The sequence below is a fragment of the Eurytemora carolleeae genome, unplaced genomic scaffold (genome assembly GCF_000591075.1).
Source record: "Eurytemora carolleeae unplaced genomic scaffold, Eaff_2.0 scaffold298, whole genome shotgun sequence".
Lineage (NCBI taxonomy): Eukaryota > Metazoa > Arthropoda > Copepoda > Calanoida > Temoridae > Eurytemora > Eurytemora carolleeae.
Window position 1 is genome coordinate 281747 of NW_019397132.1, and position 10716 is coordinate 292462.

Genomic DNA, 10716 nt, shown 5'->3' on the forward strand with positions numbered 1-10716 from the left:
CGGACATACAAACACAGAGATTACTACTTTATAAATATTTAAAATCACCAAGAATTGTCAGTATGGGCCATGAAAGCCTAAAATTTCTGTTTTATCATTTTATATTTAAGAATTTTCTCGTGTTTTAATACACTTAATGCAGAAAGTCTACTACAAGAGCTACTATTAAAATTTGAAGAAAGATGTCCCCCCCCCCCATAAGCTGCCATGGTTTGAATCCCTGTAAAGGGGTCTGTGTGGGGGGGGGGGTTACCTAGAATATAAACTCCTATACATGACTTGCAAAGTTTAGATAATTTCATACTAAAACTTGCAATTATGGCGAATTATAAAAAAGTTCTTAAATAAAGCTTGCAAACTAAACGGCAAAATGAATTGCAAAAAATGTTCATAAATCATAACATTTATAGTTTCTGCAACTAATTCAGTGAGCTCAGAAACCATTTTGTTTATAAATCACGAGAGGTTTAAAATTCCAATCCTACGAATCCTACACTTTCTTTATTTCAACGATTCCTTCTAGATTGAAAAGGTTGAGACCAAGAAGTGAAGTACAGAAAACAATGTGTAACAAGAACTGTGACAAGATGTTTGTAACGTGTGAACACCCTGTATTATTGCATTCACCATCATCTATTCTATTCTAGACATATTGTTAAAAAATTAAAATTTAAAAAAATGCAAAAAAAAGTGAGTGTATTTTCAGGTCATCAATCAATCAGTAAGATTTTTAAGGGACACCCAGTGACCCTATAATGAGTTATGACCACATCAAAATCTAACCAAACTATTACTAAACAAAACCTTTTATTTCAGAAATGTTTTCATTCATTTTACTTTAATGGAACTAAGTCTCTCATTTTCTATTCCTTTATCTTTGCAACATGATGTCGTACACTTAAAATATTTCAACCTATGAATATTAGAAGATTTAATTACAAAGATTGAAATTTCAAAAGGTTTCACCATTAGGTTGGAAAGATATAGGGATTATAATATTCGATTTTGTGGCCAAAAACTAAGTTTTTTCATATTAGAAATGTTTTATAAAATCGCCAAATCATTAACTACATATCTTCAACATCATTTTTATTATAAGATTTTCTCTTTCTTGATATAAAACTAAAACATTTAAAAAGATCAACAAACTTTATTGAAAAAAAAATTCGAATAATTTACAAATGTTAAATTTTACGTTTAAAATGTCTTTTAAATCATGATGATATTGTTTTTTACAATTGTGAAGTTTATTTTTTCATGGAATTACACTAAGCAGTTTCACTAGAAGATGACAGTTCAACTTTTTTATTTAATCTGTAGAACGGAAATCTTGAAATCTTGTTTTTTGTTTTAATGTTTACTTCTCTCCATCTTCCTTTACCATCAACAATTCAAAAATAATTTTGAAAAGAAAACAAAAAACAAACAAAATTTGGATTTTTTTCACTTTAAATTGCTTTAAAATTTAAAGAATATCTAATTTAAAATTCTTAAAAGTCAATGAGACTGTTCACTTATTTGGGTAATTTTATGGTAAACTAATTAGCCTCTTAGCTATTCATTGGCATTACCCTTACTTTTTAAAGATATCTATGCCCGGAGAAAATTCCGATTTATCGTCCAGAATCCCGGCGGAAAGGTATGATATCTTTGCATAGACACTATTTAAACGTTATTTCGATAACACAGCCCAAAAAATCTAAAATTATCATATTTTAATAACAAAATGTGTCCGCCATTGTATAATAAAAATATTTTTAATTATTTTAGAATTAGCAAGAAATTAACGTTTTCGTGTTCAAACATGATTTTAAAAAATTAATACAAAGACGACTTTCTATCTCAGACAAACCGATTCCCAGATTCCAACTCTTCAATAAATGACGGGGATTCCTGGGGAAGTAGAGAAAACGTATCAAACCGTCAAATATTTAAAATTAGTTATATTTTGGAAATAGACAATTTTAAAATAATTTTGAAAAATATTGAATATATCTTCAATTAACTAGTAGATACTACAATTTACTTTACTTAAATTTTAAAAAGTCCGTATACTATGACTATAGTATACTAAGACAAAAAGGATCAAATAGTGTATATGTGAATACCTTTGCTCTGGAATTATGAATGATAAATCGGCTTTTTCTCAGGCCACAATTGTCTTTGAAAAGTAAGACTAATATCAATAGGCTATTTAGTTTCCCCTCAAATTACCCTAACAAGTGAACGGTCCCTTTAATTCCCCATTTTTTCAAATACTTAGAAATGTTTTTTTAAATGTAAAATGTTGATTTCCTTATAGTAGTGCAGAGAAAAAGTGAGAGAACCATTCCAACAAATTCTGAAAATGAAAATAAATGTTTTTGTCTGATCATAAAAATGTTGGGCAAATAATTCTTGAAGGTTTAAATCTTTCATCTAATTCTTTGCTTTAGCTGAATAAACGGTGCTTTTTATTTTGTTTCAGAAAAATCATCAGTAAATGGTTAAAAATAAGGAAAAATATCAATTTTTCAAAATGAACTTACCGATAAAAAGAACAACGAGGCCAAAAATTAATAGATAAAATATATTTTGTTTAAGAAGGAAAACCAGCTTATCTGTACACCCCTGAAAATAGTTGAAATCAATAGTGAAAACTTCATTTTTTATTTGTAGGTTTTCTCAAATAGATTACCAAGTACAATAGGTGGCAACATAGAAATGGGCCAATTATATACGACGTCATAAGTGTCAAACATAACAAGGAAAAAGGAAATTTTCTCACATTAGTTGACATGTTTTCCAAGATTAAACAAAAAAGTGTAAAAACCGAAAATAAGAAACATTTAAATTTGCACTTATTTTACTGTAAGATAAGCACTTTAGTCTAAAATTATCACTATTATTAATAATTTTGTCGGACACAAAAACTGAGTTGACACGACATCTGTACTGAGAGTGTACACATTTTACGTTGCCATCTATTGAAACTAGAATCTATTTGGGAGTTTCTTGTAATTTTGGGACAAAGTTAAAAAAAAATTCAGGAACGATATTATTGAATTATATTAACAGAGACTAGTTGACTTAAAATACTCTTTTAAAATTAATTAGAGCAACATTTCTAATATTTAACAAGAATAGATAAAATTCAATTTTCTTTATTTCTATCAAAATATTAGGAAAAGAAATAATTTAAAAAACTAAACTCTGAATAAGACCAGTTAGAGAACTAACCTCTGAAATTGAATAAAGACCAGTTAGAGAACTAACTTCTGAATAAAGACCAGTTAGAAAACTAACCTCTGAATAAAGACCAGTTAGAGAACTAACCTCTGAATAAAGACTAGTTAGANTAAATTAGAGGAGCTGCTACACAAAGTATATATCATATGTATAGGTATTGTATAGAAGTATGTTAAATTAGAGGAGCTGCTACACAAAGTATATATCATATGTATAGGTATTGTATAGAAGTATGTTAAATTAGAGGAGCTGCTACACAAAGTATATATCATATGTATAGGTATTGTATAGAAGTATGTTAAATTAGAGGAGCTGCTACACAAAGTATATATCATATGTATAGGTATTGTATAGAAGTATGTTAAATTAGAGGAGCTGCTACACAAAGTATATATCATATGTATAGGTATTGTATAGAAGTATGTTAAATTAGAGGAGCTGCTACACAAAGTATATATCATATGTATAGGTATTGTATAGAAGTATGTTAAATTAGAGGAGCTGCTACACAAAGTATATATCATATGTATAGGTATTGTATAGAAGTATGTTAAATTAGAGGAGCTGCTACACAAAGTATATATCATATGTATAGGTATTGTATAGAAGTATGTTAAATTAGAGGAGCTGCTACACAAAGTATATATCATATGTATAGGTATTGTATAGAAGTATGTTAAATTAGAGGAGCTGCTACACAAAGTATATATCATATGTATAGGTATTGTATAGAAGTATGTTAAATTAGAGGAGCTGCTACACAAAGTATATATCATATGTATAGGTATTGTATAGAAGTATGTTAAATTAGAGGAGCTGCTACACAAAGTATATATCATATGTATAGGTATTGTATAGAAGTATGTTAAATTAGAGGAGCTGCTACACAAAGTATATATCATATGTATAGGTATTGTATAGAAGTATGTTAAATTAGAGGAGCTGCTACACAAAGTATATATCATATGTATAGGTATTGTATAGAAGTATGTTAAATTAGAGGAGCTGCTACACAAAGTATATATTATGTATATGTATTGTATAGAAGTATGTTAAATTAGAGGAGCTGCTTCACAAAGTATATTATGTATAGGTATTGTATAGAAGTATGTTAAATTAGAGGAGCTGCTACACAAAGTATATATTATGTATAGGTATTGTATAGAAGTATGTTAAAGTATTGTAAGTACAGAATCTGTGAAGGGGGAATTAAGCTTGAAAAGCATTAAAGTTCCTAATTGAATCTCCCCTACCTCCTACATATTCTCTCCCCGCCACCCCACCCCCCTCCAAACTCCTCATATTCTACTATTCATCTTCCCATTTAGCAGGTGCCTCAACGATATATTGTCTTGATGTAGATTCCATTTTTGTATTTATATACCCTCCAATTCATATTTCCATTAGGAAAGTAAACTTTATAGTTAAAGAGAGTGTTCGCGAAAAATTAAAGGGGGGTATAGGCTGATATTGAATTGAATTCATTATTGATGGTAACTGATTTCACTTTTATTTGTTTCGTAAATAATTCAGCTTTAAGAGAAGCAACAACTGTGTCTTGTTAGGTGCTTCTGAAAGTATTCAGAGATGAAGGGTGAGAGAGAAAGAGAGAAAATGGCAAACTAGAGAAACTTAAGCCAGGTTTTTGCACACAAATGGAAAAAAAACGAAACTACCATCAACATTGTAATTCATCTTTTAAAGCTATATTACCCTGGAGAATGAAGGTTTATTACCTTTTTTTGCTACTGATAGCTTTATATATGGCACTAGTCAAAATTTGAAATATCAATGATTTACATCCTGTATTATCATGTTGCAAAGATATAGAAATTATAACACTAGAGTTTGGGACGCGTGTGTATCTTTTTCTAGATGTTGTCACCAGTATGTTGTGTATCTAGTGTATATTGTTCCTTTGCTATTTTAATTTGGAATTTAGCTTTAGTTTAACATATTTACATTCTTATACATACATCTTGTACTAGACACTACACTGAGAAGGAAAGCATGTTTAAATTATATAAAGGAGAATGTCAATTTCAATTTATCTGAGAAAGATAGATCGTGGCTCTTCTACCTGGAAAATGTTGAATTCTGAAAATTATCTTCAATCTCTCTTGATGCATAAAATCGCCAATTATAAAGAACCGGTATTGTAAAATAATCAATCTTAAAGAATTAAGAAAGGGAGTTAATCACATCATTTAATCACAGAATTTTAAATGTGAATCGGACATGCCCTTACATAACATGGAGGATCAATTTAAATATCGTCCACAGTCCCTTAAAGAAGAGATACATCATAGGTTTTACATATATAAATATATACAGCAATAACAAATCTTAAGACTTATTTTAAAAAGAAATATATATATTGAGTTGTTCACCGAATTTTGACTACTGAGGATCGTCATGAGGCGTGAAACATTAAGTTTAGTGTTATTCTTTTTTAATAAAATGTGAAGTTTAAAAACTGAAATATATATTTGTATATATATATATATATATATAACTATAAAATTATCTATATAATAAACAAGACATTCATGTATATATTGTGTATAGCCGGCCAATCGACTGGACCGAATAGCTGAGATTTTTTGTGGACACTCAGGGGTGGTTGGGGAGTGTTATAGGTTAAAAATATCGATATTTTAAAATAAAAAAAAAATTTAATATTTTTTTCTGACCTTTCAGCTAGTTATTATTATTATTAATGATGAACCTGATATCCTGAAAACCTTGACTTTCTCCAATCTAAGGGACCATCGCCCCCACAACATTCAAGCTAAAGAATAAAAATATATAACTGAAAACACTATCTTAATGCAATTTAAACAAAAATGAAATATGTACTTTTGAAAGAAAATTTTAGTAAAAAAGCATAACTGATTTAACAGTGCTTTTCTTTTCCCATCAAAATGTGACTTTCGAATTCGATCACATGTTTACTTATTAAATATAATTCTTTTGCCTTCTTTTCTTTTATACTTTTTAACAATATATGCATTTTCAATTAAAAATTATAAGATTATGTTTAATGATTGAAAAATTAAAGATCAAAACGCGGTAAAAGTCAAATAGAAGAAAGCGAACGAATCTCGCCCTTGTTAGTCCTGTTTGGATTCAAGATTTACTTCAAGTAAATTCCTCGTTAAATGGGAATATTCAATCATAACTCCTCTTTTAAAAAAATATATTGCCACATAAATCTACTTTATTCACATAAAATGAAAATTAGAGGAGCTGCTACACAAAGTATATACACTATGTATAGGTATTGTATAGAAGTATGTTAAATTAGAGGAGCTGCTACACAAAGTATATAATATATAGGATGATACAAATAAATCAATTTGGATACAATCTGGCACTGATCTGTCAAATGACCGGCCCTATAAATATGAAAGATGAAGTTTCAGAGTTTTTGAATTTAGAACAAAGGGTGTTCCAATAAACATGATGATTGAGAGACGAGTTGAAGATTATCTTTCAAATCTGTACCTAATGACAAAACTGTTATGTTTCATGTTTGTAATTGGTCAAAAATAGATGACATATTACTGAAATTTGAGAAGTAAGTTTTATTCCAATTTCTGAACTTATATTCGCTTCGTTGTATATTGACTGCACAACATGATGTAGGAAACGTTTTAATCTTGGTTTAGAATCCATCCAGAAGGTTTTAGCATTAGTTTAGGATGTTTTATAAAGATAACAGAATATTAAAGATATTTTTGGGTAACAAGGGATGATAAAAATATATACTTACTGTAATACAGAGCTCACATTGGAATTGGTGTAATGACATGCGTTGGAAATCAAATACTCTTTGAAAACCCTTCTAACAGTTGTATTGACTTGTAAGTTTGACATTACAAATATTTTAAACCTATTTCTAATTTAATAAAACCTAAAAGTTAAAATGTTTTGTCTTTAAATGGAGAGACAACAAGAGATTGAAATTTTACAGCTATAATTCCTTTCTGACCAGTGGAAAGGCAAAACATAATCTCCTTAAACATCTCTACAATGTAATTTTATCACAACAATGAAGGTTTAAAGTTTCTGTCCATAAAAGGAATTGAGTTTTTGTCACAAATTGGAATTTTCTAATCCCTATATCTTTGCAACCTGATGGTGTAAACTTTCATTAGCCTAGAAAGAAGGGCGCGAAGCGCCTTGAATTTCTAGTTCTATAAAATTCAAAGTTTGAAATATCTAAGGTCTGAGACTGGGTTGTGAAGATATTGGGATTAGAAAGTCAGAGATTAAGGCTAAGACTCAATTCCTTTCAAGTATTTCTTAACTAAAGTTGATCTTGATAACAGAATTATAATAAGTAATTTAATAATGTATGTTTTTTAAATTAGATGTGTAAATAGAAATATATTAATACTTAAGGTAAGTGATAAAATAGAATTGATAATTTAGTCTTATAAAGCTTTAGAGTAGATTAAATAATTCTTCAAAAGCATTACATTCTGACTCAGCCTCTTTTATTTTTCGCGAACACTCCCTTTAAATACATTTAATGTAAGTTTGTTTGTATGAAAATTATTCAAAATGTACTTTTAAATATTGATTAATGAACAATTCTAGGAAATCTGCCAATTTACAAATGTACAAAATGTCACAACACAAAATTTTCTTTGAATTAAGAAAACAAGAAGAGTTTGCTTGACAGTGCAAGATGTCCAAGCTGCTGATTCAAGGACATCAGCACTAGTCAGCAGTCTTCAAAATAAAGGACAATGTTGACAACTTTTCAATCTTTCGGGAAACACTTAATTAAACGATTTAAATGACATGATTGCTGATATTTGAAACAGAAAAAATAAAGATTAGTTTTTAAAAATATTTTTTTTCTGTTCCGCCGTTAAAGTGAAACCCAGTTATAGAAATTAAAATAAATAAAGTTTTATTTTAGTTATTTTTCTGCCAAAATGTGTTTTCCTTTAAATAAACCCCGCGAACTGATGCATTTGACAGATTTTGATAAATACGTCTAAACGAATAATAAATTGCTAAATTGTCAGAATTTTATATTTGCGAGGTGTTTTTCTAGAGAAAATTGAGGAAATTATCTAAACACGGGGCAAACATGATTTCAAAAACAGATTTTAAGATTACATAGAGATACAAATTTACAGGGAGGGGAGGGAAGAGAAGTGGGAGGTAGAAGGGGAGGGGAGAGGTGTTGGTGTTAAATACTTAGAGGAGAGGTAGAAAGAGTGAAGTGGAAGTGGTAAAATGGAAGATGAGTTTTAGAAATATTCTTTCACTGTTAAGATATGGGGGGGGGGGTCTAGGGTTTCTTCATAACTTAAAAAGCCTTGCACTGGAGCACTCAAACTTTTTCACTTTTCTTTTCTCATTTTGTACTATTGACATGCATCACTATACCACATCAAAACTTTAAGGGCTAAATCAAAGGGGGGGGGGGGGCTGAAATAGCCCCACTGGGATAGGGCTAAGTAAACAAAAATTTGCTTTTATATTATGATTCAAACAGAAAATTCCCAAAGTGAAAAATACTAATGATTTATAAGGAATGAAGATAAAAATTAAAACATGAATAACAGTTTTTTAAACTTTTTTTTTAACAAAATAATATATAATTTGTATTTCTCATAATGTTACTAACAAATGTCTGTAATTTGGTGCGAGATCAAATGACAAGTAAAATATCAAATGTTTATTTTATTACATATGTATGTTAAAATATTTATTGCTTGAAACTTTGCATAAACTTTTGACATTATGCATAAAGAAAAAAAGGCTTCTTTAGAATAATAATTCGTAGAAAGCAATTAGCTAGTCATAAATTCTTGTTTATGTTCAGATTATCTATATTGTGTTTGTGGTAACCTGTCTAGTTTAAACCAGAGCTCATTTGTGGTAACCTGTCTAGTTTAAACCAGAGCTCATTTGTGGTAACCTGTCTAGTTTAAACCATAGCTTTTTTGTGGTAACCTGTCTAGTTTAAACCAGAGCTCATTTGTGGTAACCTGTCTAGTTTAAACCATAGCTTTTTTGTGGTAACCTGTCTAGTTTAATCCAGAGCTTATTTGTGGTAACCTGTCTAGTTTAACCAGAGCTCATTTGTGGTAACTTGTCAAGTTTAACCAGAGCTTATTTGTGATAACCTGTCTAGTTTAAACCAGAGTTTATTTGTGGTAACCTGTCTAGTTTAAACCAGAGCTTATTTGTGGTAACCTGTCTAGTTTAAACCAGAGCTTATTTGTGGCAACCTGTCTAGTTTAAACCAGAGCTTATTTGTGGAAACCTGTCTAGTTTAAACCAGAGCTCATTTGTGGTAACCTGTCTAGTTTAAACCAAAGCTAATTTGTGGTAACCTGCCTAGTTTAAACCAGAGCTTATTTGTGGTAACCTGTCTAGTTTAAACCAGAGCTCATTTAGTGGTAACCTGTCTAGTTTAAACCAGAGCTTATTTGTGGTAACCTGTCTAATTTAAACCAGAGCTCATTTAGTGGTAACCTGTCTAGTTTAAACCAGAGCTTATTTGTGGTAGCCTGTCTAGTTTCAACCAGAGCTTATTTGTGGTAACCTGTCTAGTTTAAAATAGAGCTTATTTGTGGTAACCTGTCTAGTTTAAACTATAGCTTATTTGTGGTAACCTGTCTAGTTTAAACCAAAGCTCATTTGTGGTAACCTGTCTAGTTTAAACCAGAGCTTATTTGTGGTAACCTGTCTAGTTTAAACTATAGCTTATTTGTGGTAACCTGTCTAGTTTAAACCAAAGCTCATTTGTCCTGTCCTGTCCTATCCTGTCTATATCTCCTTGTCGTATCCTGTCTGTATCTCCCTATCCTATCCTAGAATACCCCCGTCCTTTCCTGTTAATATCCCCTGTCCTATCCTGCATATATTCCCTGTCCTATCCTGTCCTATCCTGTCCTATCTTGTCCTATCCTGTCCTATCCTGTCCTATCCTGTCCTATCCTGTCCTATCCGGTCCTATCCTGTCCTATCCTGTCCTCTCCTGTCCTCTCCTGTCCTATCCTATCATATCCTGTCCTATCCTGTCTACTTCCCTCTGTCCTATCCTGTATTATGGTTAGGATGAATGATACAGTTTAAAAATAAACTGTTCCTGTCAGAAGGGGAAAGAGCAGGGAATATAGTTAACTTGTTTTGGTAAACTAAATTTTGGTAGAATTCTCTCAATCAACTTTAAAATAACATATATGGTCAAATTGGCTTTAAACACTTTAATTTTAACGCTTTATATGAACACTTAAGCACAGTGGAATAAATACTCAACACTGAACACTGAACTTAAGAACAGTGAAAACTGATTTCTAAAACTTGAACATTGAACTCTAAACATTAAAGACCTTGACCCTGGAAACTGCAAGATATTCAGGATAAACCAAGTCGTCAGAATGAATTCAAGTTCGTGAACCAATCAATATAATTTAGTAATTTATGATGGATTTTATATTCAATTGAAGTAAAGCC

The 10716-nt window shown here is 30.3% G+C and overlaps 1 protein-coding gene and 1 long non-coding RNA gene across 2 annotated transcripts in view; both read right to left on the minus strand.

The window, feature by feature from the left end:
- Positions 1 to 2289: 2289 nt before the first annotated feature.
- LOC111712209 (uncharacterized) lies at positions 2290 to 3328 on the minus strand. Its single transcript, XR_002767407.1, has 3 exons — positions 3286 to 3328; positions 2529 to 2610; positions 2290 to 2341 (listed from the first exon to the last, which is right to left on the minus strand). It is a non-coding gene; the product is annotated as an uncharacterized LOC111712209 (long non-coding RNA).
- A 2507-nt stretch (positions 3329 to 5835) lies between these two features.
- LOC111712229 (tetraspanin-18) overlaps positions 5836 to 10716 on the minus strand; it is a 15186-nt gene continuing 10305 nt past the window's right edge. The window contains exon 6 of the mRNA XM_023486792.1: positions 5836 to 6019. Coding sequence (XP_023342560.1) covers positions 5945 to 6019 — 75 coding nt within the window. The 3' untranslated portion in view covers positions 5836 to 5944. The remainder of the gene's footprint in view (positions 6020 to 10716) is intronic.